Source organism: Sarcophilus harrisii, chromosome 4 (assembly GCF_902635505.1).
Source record: "Sarcophilus harrisii chromosome 4, mSarHar1.11, whole genome shotgun sequence".
NCBI lineage: Eukaryota > Metazoa > Chordata > Mammalia > Dasyuromorphia > Dasyuridae > Sarcophilus > Sarcophilus harrisii.
In genome coordinates this window covers 90,640,988-90,663,449 of record NC_045429.1, presented here as the reverse complement: position 1 = coordinate 90,663,449, position 22,462 = coordinate 90,640,988, and the positions used below count along the sequence as shown (strand labels likewise).

The window sequence follows — 22,462 nt, the reverse complement described above, 5'->3', positions numbered from 1 at the left end:
TTTACAGAACTCACAGTCATTATCCCCTCTTCTTGTATATGTAGATTTTTTTGATCAAATATAGGATTTTATATTTAACCATGATAAATGATTCCCACTGTTCTTTCTTGTCAATAATTTTTGGGCGGTTCTGACTCTGGGTCAACATACCTAAATACATGAGGTAAAATACAAGATGAGAAAGGAGAGAGGAGGAAAGACTAATGCATTTTGGCTGGAGTTTAAAAAAAAAAACATGAAAGGGATTAGTATAAAATGAAGTTGGCTTAGGTACACTGGTATCAGATTGTGGAGCGATATAAACACACACACACACACACACACAAAAAAAGTCAATGAAGGTTTATGAACAGAAAAATGGAGTACCCAGAATATTAAATAAATCAGTCATGAACATGAAGCAGGCTTAAAAAGGGAAAAGACTAGAGATAAGAAGCTAAAATAATCTAGCTGGGAAAAGATGATCATATGAACCGGCATAGTTGCAGGAATAGAAAAGAGGAGGCCTGTATATAAGACATGTTACATTTTCATAGTTGAAACACTAGGACTCAGCAACTGGTTGCAAATATGAGAAGAGAGAAGGGAAGCAATATAAATGATTCCAACCAAGATTACTAATTTAGGAGAATGGGAAGATGATGGTGTTTTTAACAAATACAGATGCAGAAGCAAGTTTCTGGGTGGGAGTAATATGATAAGTTAAATTTTAAATATGCTGAACCGAGGTACTGAGACATCTAAGATGTCTAGGAAGTTGGGAGAAATATGGGACTGAGTGCTCTGGAGAAGTACAATCACATATAGGATGAGACCAGGCTGAAAGAAGTTCATCATCAGAAATGTTAAAGCCACATTATTGACAGTGTTATAGCTAGTCAGCAAGCTCAATAATGAGCAAATAAGCAGAGAAGTAGAAAGGAGTGTCAGCGGTCTTTCCAGTAGCCTGGAAGCCTTTCACATATAAGAGGTTATATTTTCTAACTCTCTCTGGGAAGTATATCTATTAAACTGATTTCTGACCAGCTGCAGTTTTGCCTCAGGCATCCTGGTACATAAGAGATCAGCTTTGGTCTTAAAAGGTTTACAGTAGAATTTTCAGTTTCTTTTCCTGAAGAGGACAGTTTCAGGGCATAGTTCCCCAGGCTATAGGGGCATGATATTATCTTTATTACTGAGTCCATTCTACCTCTTTCAGTGGAGAATCTTGGAGCAAGGTAAGCAATCAAGACTGACAAAAAGTGGAATGTGTAAGACATATGATGCAGGAAGAGGCAAAAGAAATGGATCTGAAATAAAAGAACCTGGACTCTAATTCCAGATACATCTCTTAGTATCTGTGTGACTTGGGGTGAGTTATGTCACCTCTTTGAGGGAAGTCTCTTCATCTCTAAATTGCAAAGATTAGACAAGACTAGACAAAGTGGTCTCTAAGGTAACAATTCTCAATCCATAATGCTGTAGTGTTCAGCTTAGGGTGACTTACAACAAACAAAAAATTTCAGGGATGGGGAGAATTTATTTTTATAATAGGGAAATAGATAAAGAATGAGTAAACTCAAATATTATATATGGCATTAACTAAAAATGGAAAATGCATGCAATTTTTGCCTCAGTTTCCTCATCTATAATATGAGAGTACAGGATGAGACATTTGATAAAAATATTCTGCTATTTTTTCACTATGGCTCTTTATTCTATGATAGAGTATTAATTAAAACCCTATGTAATTTATACAGCCATAACAGTATCAAGGAGTAGATAATTAGTAGTGTCAAATCTGCAGAGAGATCAAGGTGGACCTGAATTGAGATCTCCATTAGAGATCACTGGTAACTTTAGAAAGAGTAATTCCAATGTAATTATGAGGTAGAAAGCTCAACTCAGGTTTTGGAATAGAGTTAGAAGAGAAAAAACAGTGGGCATCATATCAGTGAAGACCTCAAGGAGTTGAGCTACAAAAGAAAGGAGACATAAAGGATGATTATATGAATATATAAATCAAGTGTGGGGGTGTATGTGGAAGAGACATAGTTGTATACTTAGGCAGCCAGTAAGTAGCTGGTAGATGGGAAGAGATTGAAGAACAGAATGGGGATGACAAAGGAGGCCATCTGCTAGAGTAGAAGGTGGGGAGAGGGGAAAACGGAATCAAGGGTTCGTGCTTAAGTTTGCCCTGGAAAGAAGGGTTACCTCTTTAAGTTAGAAGGGAGAAAGAAGTAGTAATAAGAGATATCTCAGTAATGTAATGTGAGATGAGATCCTCAGCTGAGGTGATAGTAGAAGATGCTATGGGGGAGGGAGGTGGTTGTGTGAATGGGATATAAAATTGATTAGGGGGGTGAGAAAGTACTCTCTTGCTACAAAGAAGGCTCAGTTGAAACTACATAACAAATCGGAGGTGAACCAAGTAAGCATAGTTTTGTGATTCCGTCCAGCTCTGTTCAATAATATAACAAAATAGGTTTTTACCTTTGATTTTCTTCTCTTTTATATTCTACTCTGTACAATATTTGTTTGTGTATGTATCATTAGTCATTTTAAGCATGTATCATTAGATTATAAGCTCCTTATATTACTGTTTGGTAAGAAATGACCAACAGGATGATTTTAGAAAGGCCTGAAAAGACTTACACGAACTGATGCTGAGGGAAATGAGCAGGGCCAGAAGATCATTATATACTTCAACAACAATACTATATGATGATAATTCTGATGGACCTGGCCATCTTCAGCAATGAGATGAACCAAATCAGTTCCAATGGAGCAGTAATGAATGGAACCACCTACACCCAATGAAAGAACTCTGGGAGATGACTAAGAACCATTACACTGAATTCCCAATACCTATATTTTTGTCTGCTTGCATTTTGGATTTCCTTCACATGCTAATTGTACAATATTTCAGAGTCTGATTCTTTTTGTACAGCAAAATAACGGTTTGGTCATGTATACTTATTGTATGTTTAATTTATACTTTAATATATTTAACATCTACTAGTCATCCTGCCATCTAGGGGAGGGAGTTGGGGGAAGGAGGAGAAAAACTGGAACAAAAGGTTTGGCAATTGTCAATGCTGTAAAATTACCCATGCATATAACTTGTAAATAAAAAGCTATTAAAAAAAAAAAAGATTATAAGGTCCTTGAGGTCAGAAGTATTTTTGTATTTCCCCAGCATCCAATATTATGTTTTATCCATAGTAGATGCTGCATAAATTTTGCTGTATTGATTTCTTCACTAAGAATACTAACTATGGTACCAAAATGAAATCCAGTAAAGATAAGATTAAGGAAATTTTTTTTAATTAGGAAGACAATAATTTTGGGGGTTTATTTTTAACCATTTGTAAGGACAGACTTCTAAATACACATTAATATCTCACTATATTTGAAGTTGTGAACATTTTCACAGTGCTTTAAGGCATACAAAGTATAGACATTATTTCTTTTGTTCTTCATGAGCTAAGTAGTACAATCTTCAATTTACAAGTGAGGAAACTAAGGTTCAGAAAGGTTAGATAAGTTGTCAATGATCATATAGATAATAAGTGTCAGAAGTTGGATACAAATCAAAGTATCCTTTGATTCTTAAGTCTGACATTCATTTCCCTCCACTATACTGTATCTCTACTATAAAATAAGTGAGACAATATTATTTTTAGGTTCTTCTGGGGTTCAAAAGTATCTAAATTTCTTTCTATAAGAAGAGCAACATTGTAATCAGTATTATATACAAGGTTCCAGTGTAATTGATTGAAAAAAATTTAAAAAGGGTTTTATTCTAACTTTATTAATCTCCAGAATTATAATAATTTAAAAGGTATTTGAACAAATTCCCAGGAGTCCACAAAGTAAACTGCAATTTTTCCAGTATGGAGAGAAAGATAGAGAAAACAAACTAAAAAAATACAACCTTCTTCCATTCATTACATTATCAAAGAATATCACAAAGGCACATTTAGAGCCTTGCCTTAAAATATCCAGGAAATTAAATACAGTAGCTTAACCCCAACTTCATGCTTTTTAGTTCCCTTTTATGTGATGTGTTCCTATTAAAATTAAACTCTTTGGAGACAGGGACTTTTTTTTTTTTTTGCTTATTTTTGTAAGCCTAACTTTTGCCATAGTGCCAGCCTAACTTTTGCCATAGTGCCCAGCACACAGTAAGAGTTTCAAATAATGATCTCTAACTTAGAACTGAAATTTTATTGGTAAACAAATCTACACAATTCAGTATCTTTTGAGCAACTTAAGGTCTTAGCTGACTAAGGTACTGAATGAGAGGTTAAGTAAACTGCCTCAAGTTCCAGAACTAGTATATGTCAGAAAAAGCCTCTATCTCTCACTGAGCCTGGCTCCCTCTGAGGTACACCCCACTCTGGCCACCATTTTCAGAACTAGCTGATTCTACCCAAATCCAGAGTCATGTGGGGAATTTGGAAAATTTCTGGAACACAAGCCCAGATGAGATTATTTAATAAATTTGCAACAGACCTAGTTTTATTGATTTTGTGATTCTCTCCAGTATTGTTCAACAGAATATGAATGGGACTGGAGACATATTGCATGGCTTTTTGCCTTCAATTTTTTTTTTCTGTTTTATTTAGCATGCCACAATGTATAATATTCATCTGCCTGACTCCCCACTGGGATTTCCAAAGTCTCACCCTACTACTATCACTCAATAACCTAAGTAAATGAGGTTCACTTAATCCATATCTACCACTCAATCAAATTTCTAGTCATTTGGTATCTAAGGATCAGGGCACTCTCTTACTTTCTCAATGCTTTCATCAGACATGACAAAGATACTGATAATTCCTCAAACACTCTTAACTTCAGTTTTTCAGCTTATTCACTTCACATAGCGCACTCCTCTGATTCATCTCAGTCACATACAAATATGGCCATACTCTTTCCAACAATACCAATTCTATGTTCACAAATTCCAAAAATCTCCTTAGCAAATGACAATCTGTTGTCATTTCATTTTACTTCCTTGTCTTGCAACTCCAAACTCTGCTCTTCATTCACACTATGACCTCCAATTCTTCAACCTTTCAGGTTTCCCTTTACTAGCTACACTTTCCTCTTTTTCTTATCTTAAACACTTAGTTAATCCTTTCATTTCTATACTGTTCTCTGCTCTGAGACTCCTGCTCCTTTACCATACTGCCAATTTTGCCTTGCAAATCTCAGTCAATAGTTCACTCCATTATCTGTGTCTTTACTTCAACACACATGCTACTGAATGCTACTGGAAAGTCACAAAATTAAACTAATTGGGTCCATTATAAATATATGTTACTTATAAACTCAACTGGACTTTCACTGTTGTAAAGCAATCCTTTTATATTTCGATCAATTCTATCCTAGTTAATTTCAAACCATTTTTGTCCTTCCAAAACCTCTCATAATTCCCCCCCCCACTTCTGTCCCTTCTGTTGAGAACCTTGCATCATATTTTACTTAAAAAAGCTAAAGCCATTTATCAAGAGCTCCATCTTTTTTCCCTCCTCTTTTCCTTACATGCTTATTATTTCCATCTTTACCCCATCTAACAGGAGGCAGTCTGTCTTCTTGCCAAGGCAAACCTTTCTACAATTACAAGTCACCTTTACACCTGCTGTCTTTTACAGAAGACTAAATACTCTACCATCCCTACTTCCTCACTTCCCTACTAACTATAAAAATGCCTGTGTCTTCTCTATTCTCAAAAAACAAAAAAACAAACAAACAAACAAAAAAAAAAAAAACACCTTTCATTTGTTCTACACAAACCTGCCACCATCCTATATCTTCTCTTTTGTGATGAAACGCCTTTAGAATAGGAGTCTCCACTTCCTTTCCTCTCATTACCAACTCCCTCTAGTATGGCATTCAACATTTGTCATTTAACCAAAACAGATTTCCCCAAATTTAACAATGATCTTTTTTTTAACTGTCAAATCCAATGGTCTTTCCTCAATTTTAATTCTTCTTGACCACTTCAACCATTTACATTGTCAGCACTTAGTATCTATTTCCTTTTCTCTAAGTGTTTGTTCAAGTGCTATCTATATCCTGGTTCTCTTTCTGCCTGATTGTGTTCCTTCTCCATCTCCTTTGCTAGATCTTCATTTGGCTAAATCACACATTGGAACCATGAGTGGCCTACAGAGTTTTGACCTGACTTCTTCCCTTCTTCCTCTATTCTATTTTCTTTGTCAACTTTATCAAATCCCAAGGATTCAATGATCATCTAAATTGTTATGGAGCCCTAACCTTTTTGCTGACCTCCATTCTTACATCTTCAACTCCCATTGGATATCTCAACCAAGTTGTCCTAATATGTTTGGATATATTTAATTCAAAGTGTCCAAAACTGAACTAATTATTTTTTCCCAAAAAATTCTCTCCCCTTCCAAACTTCCCTATTACTATCAAAAGCACCACCATCCTAACCATAGGCTTGGAACTTCAGTGTCTTTCTCAACTCCTCACTCTCATTGCCCACAACCAATTTATTACTAAGGCCTGTCAATTCTACCTTTGCACCATCTTTTGTATATGTTTCTTTCTTTCTTCTAATATTGCTTCCAGCCTAGTACAGGCCCTCATCACTTCACTCCTAGACTGCTGCAATAGCTCAATGTTTGGTCTGCCTAACACAAGTTTTTCCACACTCTAGTTTATACTCCCTCCCAACGTGTTCTTCCTAAAGCACAGAAGTGACCATAACATCCTCCCTATTCAACAAACTTCAAGGGCTCTCTATCACCCCCAACACCAAATCTTTGACATTCAAAGTCCTTTATAAAATGGCCCCTTCCTATTTCTCCAAATTTTTTATACCACTCGGTCCGTCCCCCCCCCCACACACACACACACATTTTGATCCAGTGATAATGGCCTCCTTGCTGTTCTTTAAATAAGAAACTCCTCTTTTTCAAATGTACGAATTTTTACTAGCTATCCTTCATGTCTGCAATATTTTCTGTTCTCATTTATGCTTCAATGCTTCATGGATACCCTGGCTTCCTTCAGGTCCCATCTAAATTCCCAGCTTCCATGGGAAACCTTTCTCAATGCCTCTAAATTCTGTTGATTACCTCTTTATTCTGTATACAGCTTGTTCATAGTTCATATTTACATGTTGTTATCACATTAGGTCATGTGCTCCTTAAAAGCAGAAACTGTCTTCTATCTTCATAACCCCAGCATTTACTGCAGTACCTGTCGCATAGTATCTGCATACTAAATGTTTACTGACTGACTAACTTTAGGTCTCTGAGTACATAACAGACAAAGTTAACTTTTTTTAGACCATAGTACAAATTTTCTTATACAATATAAGCTATTCTCACTGCCATCCTTCTGGCCCTCCCCTTTTGTATGATTTACAAATGTATGAAAAGAGAGAGAGAATAGAGCCTCGCTTTTTTGAACTTAATGTTGTCCACAGCAACTGAAAGCTTGGGGAAAAGGAAAAAGAAAGGAAAAGATTCTCTCTACTAAGTTGGGAAATTCTGGAGAAAGACAAAATAAGTAGTGGGAAACATTATCTGTGCTGCTGGGATACTGCCGTCAACCCAAGAAAGCTCTAACAAGACAGCTTAATCAAATTCTCAAATTTCAAAAATTCAAGAATTCTTTAATCAATCCATTCACATAAATTTCTTTTAACAGTACTTGGATTATAGTTATAAGATATTTAAAACTGAGTTTAAGGAAGTTGAAAGTTAAATTTACTATTATGTTAAAGAAAGCACAAGGTAATATAGAGGAAACTAGCTTCATGAAATGGGAGGGCTCAGATTTGGATATTACTTGACTATCCAAGTAATCCTAGGTGAGTCAACTGATCTCTTGGGATCTCAGTTCTTTCGACTAGAAAGTAAACTTCAAGACCCAGATTCAAGTTCTGCCTCTGGGCAAGTCACCTAACTTTTTAGTGCCTCAGGCAATTTTCTAAGACTGAGGAGAGAAATATTGTTTATTTGCATTAGTAGAAAATCTTCACCTGGAGCTCCCTCCACCAATGAAATCACCTAGCTAATCAAAACAAAAATGTTAAAATCAAGACTGAGAAATAGTACTATAGATAAATGTCAAAAAATTATAGTTTAGTATTTCTCTGCTAATAGAATGACAGGTGGGGAAGGAACCCTGACATCAAAATTCCAAAAAGAAGTACTCCTAAGGTAAGACAGTGGCATATGTGTGTGTGTATGTGTGTATGTGTGTGTGTGTGTGTGTGTGTGTGTATGTGTGTGTAATTAGCATTTATACAGAACTTTAAACAGAGGCATGCTAGTAAATGTTAAACTACTGAAGAGAAGGAAGTTTAAGTTTAATCTTTTAAGTTTAATCTGTTACTAACATTTTCTTCTAGATAGTCAACAAAATATTGAATCAAGTTCTGATGTGTAGTATTTGCCAATTTCCAAGTTATATGCTCTCACTAAAAGTTTCATAACAGAGCCAGTATGAGTTGATTTCAGCACAAATCAGACTTTAAGATTTAAAAATATAAAGGAACTAGTTAAGATATTCTATCTATAGCAAATTTTTAATTACATGAGTGTGTGTGTGTGTGTGAGTGTGTGTGAAATTGAAAACATACATGTAGAAGATCAATAAATCTCACTTTCTAAGTGCAATAAAAGTGAAACTCTAATTCTTCATTACAGATTAGGCTACCTAATCTTATATAATAAAGTGACAGAATTACATCTTAGATCTTAGAATAAGAAAAATAAAGAACATACCAAAAATATATATCACTCACTATTATGGCAAACAACTGGTGTTTTGATTTTTAAGGAATGAGACAAATAAAGGATATACCAAAAATAAATATCACTCACTATCATAGCAAAAAACTAATGTTTGATACTTAAAATACAAATCTTTTTCTAGTTTTCTGTTTATGATCAGATATATTCATATTACAAAAGTAAAAAAAGTCACTCAGCTAACCATATGTTACCACATCACCTCCATTATTCAGGCCAATGGTGTGGAACAAAACAAGAGATGACTGTCAACCAAGAGCAAAGGCTGTTCTGTCATGGGCTTTTAAAATAATGCTGTTGAGGACAGTAACATTTTTTCAAAGACATAATAAAAATAAATCCAGTATCTCTTGTCAGGAAATCTTTCTTTCAGTCTCCTACCACCAGCACGAATACTGAAGGGCTAAGATTCCTTCCCCTACCCCCACTTGCCACAGGGCATCGAGAGCTTATGATGACACTTGCCTATCTCCAACAGGGAACCAGGCCTACCCACACAGGAGCAACAGCAGGGGGTGCAAACCAAAGGAACAGTGGGAAAAGGAATGCAGAACTGCTCCTCTAATTGTGAAATGTAGAGTGTGTGGCAGCCCACTGTCTCACAGGAAAACAATTACTTTCATTTTTGCCCCCTACTGCCTCTCCGACCTTTCCCAGGTGGTGAGTCAGTAGGAGGCAAAAATGAAAGTGGTTTTTTTCCTTTGAAACATAGGGCTGTGAAAAACAGTGAATTTCAAAAAATCATAACATCAACTACATAATTGTTATGGCTTCCTTTTCCATTCCGGTCTACTAAACAGGCCCATGAAGCAATGGACTGTCCAAAACACCTATGGCCTCAAACGACAAGCACAGAAATTTGTTTCTACCTGATGGACACAATAGCATAGGATAATGCCAATGATATCACTCATGATGATGACATAAAATACAAATTTTATGTCAAAAATATACTATATTTAATTTCAAGTACTGTCACCATTTAAAATTATCCTTTCCTCCGTTAATTTAAAAAAAAAAAAAACACTACTATATACTAGGTAAAATACTAGATGTAGAAAATAATTCAAGTTGTTATTTTGTTTTTATGCCTCTAGGTTTATATGATCAACAAAAAATGAAGGGTCAGCTCTACTAAGGGCAAAAATGTTATTTTGAAGTAGTATATTTACATGGAGACACTGAATAGAAGATGCTTGACAAATGCACTTTTCTGTACCTTCAAGTTTTTCTCTACAAAAAAATGTAATATTGAATAAAACCAAATATCTAGAACTTTCTCAAAATGTTTTACAATCTACAAATTAAATAAGCAAAGAATATTTTGTGTTGAAAAAAAAAATAAAAGCAATGCAAGACTGGAAAAGGAGAACTATAAGGGAAATACATCCTTTTGACTACAATAGAAAATCAAAGGAAAAATAATTTTTTAAAGCATTCTGAACCATAAGATACAATCTCATCCCCTTTTAAAAACCTGTAAAACATCTTTAAAAACTATTTATTTTTCTTTTTTTAATTTAAAAAATTTTTAATTTATGAAATAAACATTTCTTACTTCTTCCATGCTTCTACGTAGAAGTTAAATACAAATAATAAATCTTTAAAAAAAAAAAAAACAAAAGTAACAATAAATAACAGTTTAGGCTGCTTTATACTAGTAAAAACAAAAGTAAGTATACTTCTCACATTTAATATTTAACCCTTGTTCTATTTAGAAATTACCTGTGGTTGAAACTGTGGAACTGGTGGCCCTTGCATGCTCTGTGACTGTTCATCCATTGTACAGAGTAAAAAGATGTCTGAAATTCTGGAGGGAAAAATAGAGAGATTTAATTGCTTATATACATTCAATGATTTAATGCTATAATTCAGAAATACATTTAAAGTGTGGATTTATTGAGTTTCATCTTGGGTTTCACAGGAGTCCTAGAAAATCTCACTTTCATCCTGTCCTATATCCTAGATTCTCTAATCCCAGACATATCTTCATGCTTTTGTCATTCAACTTCCTACTTCTCTATAAAGTCATTCCCCTGCCTAATCAGTGAACTTTAATGTAACTCCACCTACTCTAGATTAAATCTTACTAGATAAAAAGAAATAGTTGTTTCCTTTTGCCAAATTTCCACTATCTGAATAAAGTCTGATGTACATAGGAATATGACACAAATACCAATACAAACATACTACTTTTATGTTTCTGTTCATATGGCTTTAAGAATTTGCGTGATATTTATCATCATATCATAATTATTACCATTTCATAAGTTTAGGTTCAAAGGATTGCCATAATGAAATAGTTTATTTTCTTGGATACTCAAAATTTAAATTAGAATACAATGCCACTAATCTGACATGGCTGTGGCCTGATGGTTGAAAAAATCTGTTTTACCATATCTATGCTTGACTGAGGGAGAAATGTGAAATACTAAATTGTGACTTAAAAGTAGAACTCATTTAAAAAAGCATTTATCAGCTAAAAGTGTCTATATTTTTAATTTTGCAATTACAATAACATTTAGAGAAATATAAATACCTAGTTATAAACATTCCTTTTTACTGAATCATAACTCTCATTAATCAATCATTACAGCAATTAGAGAACATTTTTATATCTCATCTTAAATCTCTAAAAAGGTTAAAACTATCCTGGAATAGCTTCATGTTTCCAAAGATCTTTAAGGTTTAGGTTTAAGTTTAAGACAAACAAGTTTCTTTCTCTACCAGTAGTTTTTCGTCAACTTTTAATCACTTCTATAAGAGAAAGCTGACTATTTCTAAACTCAGAATTGCTTTCCAACTAACAACTAACAAGAATAGAGAAAAGCAAAGGAAGAGTTGTATGAATTAATTCAAAATGAAAAACGCAGAGCCAGGAAAAATATACACAATGATTACAGTAATGGAAATAAAAATAACTATAACCAAAAATAAATGCTGGAAACTACATATTGTGAAAATATAATCACCAAACTTAGGCTCAAAGAAGATATGCACCTAGATTCCTTCTTTGCAGAGCTGGAGGAATTAGGAATATGGGATGCTGCTTAGAGGATAGATTTGATTGAAATTTTGGCTACTTTTGCTGAATTTTTTTTCCCCCTCTTCTTCTTTGACATAAAAGAAATATCCCTATGGGAAAGGGAAAAGAAAGATAGTGGAAAATGAAGAAAACATAAAAACAAAAGATCTCAATAAAAATTTAAATTAAAAAAAAAATCAATTTCCCCATCTTCTATACCAGATGTTGCTGTATAAGTTGCAATCATTTTCATAGTGCTCTTTTTGCAAGTGTTTATCAGGAATACTTCAATAGAAGACAACCTAGGAACTCTATTTGGTATCTTTGAATATGTGGGGGGAAAGTGACCAATTCCTTTATTTGCTTCTCCAACAAGAATCTTCTATTTGTCTGCAAGTTCTTTCTGTCTCTGATTTCATATACAGTAAAACTGACATGATCCAGTTTCTCTAAGTATGCCTTAAATTAGCTCCTAGGTGAAAATAGCTAATACTTATAATACAAATAATATTTTAAGATCTGCAAAACACATTTAATTCTCACAACTCTGCAGAACAGGAGCTACTACTCTCATCTTTATAGATGAGGAAACTGAGGCTAGGAAAAGTTGAGTCACTCAGGGTCACACAACTAATAAGTGTTTAGGGTAGAATCTGAACTTGGGTCTTCCTGATTGCAAGTCCAGTATTCTCTCCTCTAAGACATACAGATTTATACTGAGATTACCATCATTTGCCTTACTGTTTGTAGATATTTGTAATATCTTCTGTTGTACCATTTCTTTACTATCACCTCAGAAGCAGAAGTCAGTCATGCAGGCCCAAGAGGTATTTTTTTTTCTAATGGGTTGAAAAAGTGAAAGAATTCATTACCAAATATCTGTTTATTGGTGATGAATTTTTGCATCCTTAGAAAAATAGGACTAGATCTAATTTTTTTCAGAAATCTACTTTCTAAAAGCTATTTTATGAGACTATCTTAATATTGATACAATTTTATACTATTTTCTTTAAAAACATCTTTTAAGTACTCAAAGGGAAAAATTGTTCTTTATTAGCTCCTTTATAAATTAAATATGAACAATATTAAGTAATCTGCTAAGTGTTCTGCAAAGAAAAGAACCTATTTAATATCGTAGCATTTTTATAAGAAATATGCTATGATGGGAAAAGGCCAAACTTCAAATCAAGATCTCAGTTCAAATGATGCTTCTGGCACCTATGACTCTGGACAAGTCACTTAAGCTCTCTCTGCCCACAGGAACTGTCATTGGTAGTGGGAGTTTTTTCAACTGGGAAGTTTCCTAGGAAACATAAGAACTCAAACAACTAGGAAATCATAGGTAAAACTTAGCCATCTTCTCTTTCACTATGATGATAGCTATCCTCTTTTTTGATGAAGGATTGGATAAAAAGAGATAAATACTGATATTGACTGGAAGCTTTTACTTTATGAAGTGAAATCTGGAGTCAGAAAAAAACTGAGTTAAATACAGCTAAGACACTAGTTATATAACCCTAGGTAAGTAATTTTACTCTCTTTACCTCAGTTTTCTTGTCTGTAAAATGAGGTGGAAAAGGAAATGGCAAAGGCATTGCTAAGGCCAGTATTACACTGACATTAATTACTCTAAATCCATATTGGTGATGGGAGTACTTAAACACTAATGAAACCACAGATACATGTAATATTAAGGTAAGACTACATATAAAGTCTAACATTATGCATATTACAAAACTTCTTTCTTAGAGAGCTTAATTCTGAGTACCTCTTTCCAGTTACTTACAACTAACCTATTTCTGGTCCATATGTCACCAGAGCGCCTAAAGTAATTCCCACTGATATAGTCCTTTGAAGTCTGCAAAGCATTCTCTTAACAACTAATTCTGTGATACAGAAAGTACAAGGATTTATGTCCTCATTTTACAGATGAGAAAATAGACTTAAAAAGGTTATGTGAATTGTTTACATTCTCATAAATGATAAATAATTGAAGACAGAAGCTAAGTCCAGTTTTCTTTTTGTTATGTCAAACTGGCAACCCATGTCTTCCAATTAAGCTTGGTCTTCAAAACTCCATTTATTATTCTTCTGACAAATTTCCACTTTCTCTTTCTCAAAGTACCTCCACTTTCTCTTTGAAAGTGTAAGGTTCAATGTCTCTTTCTTGGAAAGACCCCAATTACCTATAATCATCACTCAAACTAATTGAATTTAAATTTGGAAGTCAAGGTGAATCAAAGTTTTTAGTTTATACTATTGCTTGGCACTAATTAAGAAGTTTGAAATAGAAAAGGCATTTGACAAAATCCAATGCCCATTCCTATTGAAAACACTAGAGAGTATAGAAATAAATGGGAGTTTTCCTTTAAATGATCAGTAGCATCTATTTAAAGCCATCAGCAAGCACATGGGGATAAGTTGAACTATTCGCATTAAGATCAGGGGTGAAACAAGGTCATCCACTATCACCATTAGTATTCAATATTGTATTAGAAATGTTAGCTTTGGCACTAAGAAAAAGAAATTTAAAAATTGGAGTAGGTAATGAGGAAACCAAATTAGCAAAGTTGCAGGATACAAAATAAATACACAAAATCATCCAGCAGTAAGTGATACAAAGAGAAATTCCATTTAAATTAACCGTATCTAATATAAAATATTTGGAAGTCTTATCTGCCAAGGCAAGATCATGAACTATATGAACATAATTACAAAACACTTTCCACACATATAAAGTCAGAACTATCCAATTGGAAAAATATCAAGTGTTCATGAGTAGGCAGAGCTAATATAATAAAAATGACAATACTACCTAAATTAATCTACTTATTCATTGCCATACCAAACTCCCAAGAAATTATTTTATAGAGCTAGAAAAAAATAATAACAAAGTGTACTGAAGAACAAAAGGTCAAGAATGTCAAGAGAATTAATGAAAAAAAAAAAAAAAAAAAAAGCAAATGAAGGTGGCCTAGTTGTAGCAGACCTAAAGCTATATTATAAAGCAGCGGTCATCAAAACCATTTGGTACTGGCTAAGAAATAGAGTAGTCAATCACTGAGATAGATTAGCTTCACAAGACACAACAGTCAATGACTATAATAATCTAGCATTTGATAAACCCCAAAACCCCAGCTTCTGGGATAAGAATTCACTATCTGAAAAAAATTGTTGGGAAAATTGGAAATTAGTATGGCAGAAACTAGGCATTGACCCACAGTGCCACATACCAAAATAAAATTGAAATAGGTTCATGATGTAGACATAAAGAAGAACAAAGGATAGTCTAGTTCTCAGATCTGTAGAGAAGAAAGGAATCTGTGGCCAAAGAAGAACTAGAGTACATTATGAAATACAAAATGGATAATTCTGATTATATAAAGTTAAAAAAAAATTTTGTACAAACAAAACTAATGCAGACAGGATTAGAAGGGAAACAATAAACTAGGAAAAAAATTTATATCCAAAGGTTCTAAAATATATAAAGAATTAACTCAAATTTATAAGAATTCAAGCCATTCTCCAATTGATAAATGGTCAAACAACAATTTTCAGATGAAGGAATTAAAACCATTTGTAGTCATATTTTTAAAAATGCTCTAATTCATTATTGATCAGAGAAATGCAAATTATGACAACTCTGAGCTATCACTACATACCTCTTCAGACTGGTTAAGACGACAGAAAAAGATAATGATGAATGTTGGAGGGGATGTAGCTAACAAACTGTGTGTAACCCTTTGATCCAGTAGTGTCTCTTCTGGACCTGTATCGCAAAGACCATAAAAAAAGGAAAATGTTTTATGTGTCCAAAAATGTTTATGGCAGCCCTTTTTGTAGTGTCAAGAAACTGGAAACTGAGTGGATACCCATCAGTTGGAGAATGGCTAAATAAAGTTATGTTATATGAATATTATGGAATATTATTATTCTATAAGAAATGATCAGCAGGATGATTTCAGAGAAGCCTGAAGAAACCTACATGAACTGATGCGAGTAGAATCAGGAGAAAATTGTACATGGCAACAACAAAATTATATGATCATCAATTCTGACAGACATGGCTCTTTTCAATAGCAAGGTGATTAAGGCCAGTTCCAAGTCTTGCAATGAAGAGAACTATCTGAACCCAGAGAGAGAACTGTGGGGATTGACTGTGGATCCCAACATAGTATTTTCACCTTTTTTATTGTTATTTGCTTGCATTTTGTTTTCATTCTCACTTTTCTTTTTTTATCTGGTTTTTCTTGTGCCCTACAATATCTGTGGAAATGTGTATAGAAGAACTGCACATGTTTAACATATTAGATTACTTGCCATCTGGGGAAGGGTAAGGGGAAAGAAAGAAAAAAATTTGGATTTTGCAAACATGAATGTTAAAAATTATCTATGCATATAATTTAAAAATAATAAGCTTTAATTTAAAAAAAAAGACATTTGCAATTAATTTATGAAGTCTAGTGACATTTTGATACTACTGGAGAAAATTTATATAGAGTAACTTTTATTAAGTCTGTTTTTGTTATGGAACCATATAACATGATGTCATGAAGATACATCAACTGATTAATATCTTATCTGTCTTTAACTACCTTTTTGAATAACGTCCCTCAATATTAATGTATGGCAGCTAGAGAAAATTAGACGTCAAATAATAAGTAATAAGTTTGGCTGAAATGTATGTAACAAAAAATTGTTTTGTGAAGTTGGAAGATAAAAGTTCAAAATAGGAATCAAAAATATACCAAGCTAAAGAAAAACTAGAATCCCCATCAACTGATGGAAATGGCTAAACAAATTGTCACCTGATGCATACATATATTGTATTTAACATATATTTTAACATATTTAACATGTATTGGTTTACCTGCCACCTGGGGGAGGAGATGGGCGGAAGGAGGGGAAAAAACTGGAACAGAAGATTTTGCAAGCATCAAAGCTAAAAAATTACCAATGCCTATATCTTGTAAATAAAAAGCTACAATAAAAAAAAAATGTCATCTGTGTGTGTGACAGATTATTTTCTAAGCCATAAGAAACTATGAATATTAAGAATACAAAACAGCATAAGATTTTTAAGAACTGATGCAGAATAAATTAAGGAGTTACCAAGAAAATAAAATATCCAGTGATTATGTAAATTAAAAAAAAAAAACCTGAATGCTTTTTCAATTATAATAACTAAGTTTGGTTTCAGGCAAGACACCAGAAAATCCACCTCTCACCCTTCTTTGCAGAAAACAGGGATCATGCTCAATCAATCAAGTATTTACTATGTGCCAGACACAGTCCTATGCCCTGGAAAGCATTGTTTATACTGGCAGATTCCATTGATATATTGGCTAAGTTTGGTAAATAGTTTTCCTCTAACCCCACATTTTTACTAATTCTTTATTATGAGGAATTGAAATTAAGATAAAACAAAATATAGCAGGATATTTAAAAAGATGTAAACAAGATGTAAAAACAAAAGATAAAACATTTTAAAAGAAAAAACATACTAGACAAGTCTATATACAAATAATATCAGAAATTATTTGGGGGGTAAAACTTGAAGTGTTTAAAAGTTAAACAATTCAAAGAAAACAGGAGATGGGGAGGGATGCAATCCTTTTTGTATTCTCAAAAAATACTTATTATTCTTAAAAACTCTTTAGGATTCAATTTCAGCTATTTAAATACATTTGAAAAGAACTTTTACATCAAACTAAACCAGATACCTTTTGTTGATCACACAATTAAAATTTGTTAAGAATAAGAAAGAAAAAAGATTATTATTTTAATGGAGACATGTTTGTCATTAATCAAATACAAGTCACTAGCTCAGCTATAAAATATATGTATATTCCTAAGAAAATTAAAGAAAACTATGCTAAGTCTAAGGTGACTGATTTGGCAAAATACGAACTCTAAAGAGCAAAATTGAATATTATTTTTGGCCCTAAAGTAGTCCAGGAAGACTGATACATTCCTGAGTTCATCCTTATTATCGGCATGGCTGAATCAGCCACTATTCCCTCAACATCTAGCTATCCATGCTAATATTTTCATAGAAGCAAACTCAAAAAATTTAAATGAAGATACTTAATGACACTGCACTTCTATTACATTATTAATGAATTTCTAGAGTTTGCTAAATAAATCAACATGGCCATACCTAAAATAAGAAAGAAAAAAGAAAAGAAAAGAAAACTGATAGTTTTTGTCTTTTAAAGTATGAAATACCAGAGATGTTAAGAAAAAATTGCTAGGAGAAGACTAGATAAGTGATCAAATATTTACCAGTTATGTATAAATGTTACTGGTAACTCTGGTCTAGGACCAGGAGAAAACATTGCAAAATTGTAAAAATTTCTAAAAATGTTACCAGGAAGGGGATAAAACTGAGAAAATGCTGGCAGCTGCTATTTGTTTCAAAACAGTTGGCAATTAGACCTTATTACTTAAGAAGCCCAATGAGGCCAAAACCAACAACTCTCTTAAGCTCTGTAACAACCTTTACATATCCTAGATCAATCTGTATTCATTATGGAAGATAAAGGGAAAAGGAAATAAGGAAAACTTGCACATGCATATTCCCCTAATATTTTTCTATAGAAGATGTATATTTTATTTAAGGACAATTAATTAGGATAGGGAAAAGTTAGCATTTGAACAAGTAAAATCCCTTTACCAAGTTTCAGACCAATATCCTATAGCATTCTTGTTTAGTAAACTGTCTAATTATAATCATAATCCAAGAATCTTCATGATTATTCTAATTTATGTTACATGAGAAAAAGCAAATGAAAAGGCTCCTATCTTCCTGCTGCTTCTTTCCCCAGCTAAGCATTCATTGTGCAAATTGGTTTGAGTAAGGAATAAAGTATTCTATATGCAAAACTACACACCTCTACATATAATTAGGCTGAAGCAAGGTTTTCTTGTTTGTTTTTTGAAAAAACAATAAAATTCTATGCAATCACTCCAGGAAGAAAATTATTATAAAGTAGGCTTAACATTATTTCATAACATAATGTTTTATAATAGAATTGATTAATCAGAGTTTATCTGACACCCAATCACTCAAAAACGTTGTTTTTATAAGACAAAGTTCATTCAATATTTTTGTCGCTACCCATTAAATCATATTTTTAACATTCGTATTCTTAGTTTTCAACATATACTTTCATAAGATTTTGATTTCACCCTTCTTCACCTCTCCTCTCCCCAAAATATCAAGCAATCTGACATTATGTACAATCACATTAAACCTATTTCACAACATGATTAATGTAGTAGCATCATATTTAAGAACCCCCAAAATAAACATTTTCTTTACATGAAGGTGGACAAATAAAGAATCTTTAACATATATAATTCTAATCACAATTTAATTATACAAACAATACAATGGCTGAATTTTTAAATAAACTGATAAGATTCAAAATATTATAATCATTAGTAAATCAATGAAGTTTCTGAAATTGGTTTATATTAATTTATATCTATTTACATATTAATATAAACTGATTACAGAAACTTTAAAAAAGACTAAATTCTACAACTCTGCAAGTCACATTTGCATTTCCTTATCAATGTTGCAGAATTATAGACATCACACTGTACCATCCTGGAATGATAAGATGAAATCAATGAAATACAGGATCATAGTTTTAGAGCTGGAAAAAATTTTGGAAGCCATCAGGTCCATCCTCTAATCCCAGAGAGGTTATATGATTTGCACAACATTATGCAACTAGTTAATGTCTGAGGCAGAATCTAAACTTAGGTTTTCTTGCTTCCAAGTCCAGCATTATATCTACTGAAAAATCTGACATTTGAAGTCAGTGAGAAAACAACCCGAAAATAAAATCTGCCACTTATTAGCTATTATGACACATAAATATGTCACAACCCTTCTCAAATTATTTCTCAAAATGGGGATAATATTTGTTAATATCCCACAGGGGGTTGTGGTAGAGTTTAAATAAAACTAATCTATATAACGTTTTATATATTTTAACATTTTTGTATAGATATACTTTTTCCACTAAAATATTTAATCTTCTGAAAATCAATTTTCCTTCATTAAAAAAAAAAAGGTTCTTCCAGTCTCTAGCTTTTCTTTTTACTTGATTTTTTTTTCAATCCAAATCCGAATTGACACCATCATTAATTAAACACATAATTTGGTTAATCTGAACACAATGGAAGTAGAAAGCTTTTTTTAAAAATGTGGCATAAATAAAATATCAACATTTGAAATTAGAACCCTCCCATAGCATCACACACAGCATTTCCTTATCTATTCCTTAAATGTTTATCATCAATTCAATTTTATCCATAGATTTTAAAGTCTATGTTTCAATTAATTCACAAAAAAGAGAAAATAAAACATAAATATTGTCACTTAATTATAACAATTCTCCAGTAATATGTAGTACATAATAGTTCTAATCAATAGAAAATCATGAATTATTTTTCTTGCCCATTTTCATAAGCTAGTTTAAATTGTGTATAAAATAGATTACTGTAATTATAAAGGGTTAATTCCTTGAAAACAAATGACTATTTTAGTCTTTTACTAAAAAAATTAACTCATTTCCCAATAGCATCCTGAATATAGTATGAACTGAATAGATGTTAGCAATTAAACTGAAAGCATATGTCTATATTGTTTAAAAATTTTTAATTGACTACATTCCTTAGATGTATGAGACTGAATTAACTTGCTTATTCAAGATTAGATATCCTTTTGTGAAAATATTCTTGTAACCAAAGAAATATTTCATGACAAACATGAATTTTATGATTATGTAAGTTTGTTGGTGGGAATGTCAGTGTTAAGGTAAGAAAAGGGAAAAAAGTAGATAACAGATAGCAAACGTTTGCTTTGAACTATAAAATTCTTCCTAATAGATTCTTATTTAGAATTATTCTTATACTTTAGACATGATTTCTTAAACATTTGGTCTTTTCCTTTTAAGAAAATATGCTGTGAAAGAATTCTGTCTAGAATGAAGAGAAATGTCCAATGAAATCCAACCTTTTTTTTTTTAAGTTGTTCAAATTGAAGTATTGCATGAGTTATAACAGTTAAGGTTGAGATTATAAAGACGATTTTTATTATGGTTCTTGCTGACACCTGCTGGCTTAGTTTTATCTTTACTAAAGTCAGGATTTATTATGCTTATTCAGATAGAAATGGATTTGGTATATTAGAAAAAATCCATATTCTAACTTCAAAACCTATAACCCAGAAATTAAAGAAGAGTATTTTAAGAGACTGGTTTATATATCAGGGGTCCTCAAACTACGGCCTGCAGGCCAGATGCAGCAGCTGAAGACATTTATCCCTCTCACCCAGGGCTATGAAGTTTCTTTATTTAAAGGCCCAGAAAACATAGTCCGACCCTCTAACAGTCAGAGGGACAGTGAACTGGCCCCCTATTTTAAAAGTTTGAGAACCCCTGAATATTATAAATAGTTTCCTTGTTCACTGGTACCTGATGAAAGCAATGGTTTTGAGGTAATTCCATTGCATGCTTCACACACAAACACATACACACACACACACAAACACACATTACACACACACACAATTTAGCAAAGAACATGGTGATTCACTTTTAAAATATTTAAATAACTGCGTTGAGTTATTGCCTTGGCTACTAAATACCATTATACTAAAATTGTTCTCTCCAAGGTTTCCAACAGCCCCCTTTTATCAGTAAATATAGTCCCATTTTCAGGTCTCCCTCAATTTCTACAACATCTAACACAATCAGTCCAACCTTTTTTTTTTTTTTTTTCCCAAGGGAGGGAGGAGAGAGAGGAAGACAGACAGACAGACAGACAAACAGACAAACTGACTGACCAATGGAAGAATAAGGAAGGCAGGAAAAAAATAAAAATAAAAATTACACAACAGAGAACAGAAGAAAACAAAAGAAAGCACAGAAAAGCAAGGTAGCTTTGAAAATGATTCATACTATTTTATTACAGAATTTTCCAAAAAAAAAAGTTAACAGTATAAAATGGAAATTCTTGATTTTATATTAAATCCTCTTTTTTATGTAGTGCTATATACATATAAATGTTCTCCTTTTTTCATCTTTTTGTATTTATGTTCAAAATGAATTTTAAAATTTTAAAGAAAGAAAAACAGAGGTGACTTTTCTCCTATAGTCTAAGTAAGTACTCTCAGGTCCTTTAGAGAATTCTCACCTGACAAGAATTCAAAACCTTTCATTATCTTGGTTGTTCCTCTAGTTTACTGAAGTCATTTCTTCCTAAAATGTGATGTCATAAGAGACTACAATATACCATATATCATATGATCTAAGACATGACATACTGATATTATAACCCCATGAGTCCTTAGATACTCTGTCTCTCAATGCAGCCTTAAGAATATGTGAATATTCTTGATTGTGCTATCAAAATGCTTAGTTATCTAAAGTTATTAATTTACTAAATCTCCCATTTTTTTTTCAATGGTACAGTTTTTCTAAACCTTTTCTAAATCTAAATCTCTTGGATGTCAGAGTGGATAGAGCACTGGCCTAGAAGATCTGAGTAAATCTAGTATCATACATTAGCTATATTACTCAAGACAAATTATTTAATCCATCTGCCTCAGTTTCCTCATCTGTAAAATGAGAATAAAAAC

General features: G+C 32.7%; 1 protein-coding gene across 4 annotated transcripts in view; it reads right to left on the bottom strand.

Moving 5' to 3' along the window:
- NEK7 (NIMA related kinase 7) overlaps positions 1 to 22,462 on the bottom strand; it is a 167,742-nt gene that overhangs the window by 115,819 nt on the left and 29,461 nt on the right. For 2 of the 4 annotated variants that reach the window (XM_031937092.1, XM_031937095.1), the window contains exon 2: positions 10,506 to 10,590. In XM_031937092.1, the coding sequence (XP_031792952.1) occupies positions 10,506 to 10,562 (57 nt within the window). In that variant the 5' untranslated portion in view covers positions 10,563 to 10,590. Of the gene's footprint in view, positions 1 to 7,873; positions 7,885 to 10,505; positions 10,591 to 11,780; positions 11,900 to 22,462 lie in introns of those variants that run through there. The other 2 variants (XM_031937093.1, XM_031937096.1) reach the window with 2 other exon arrangements.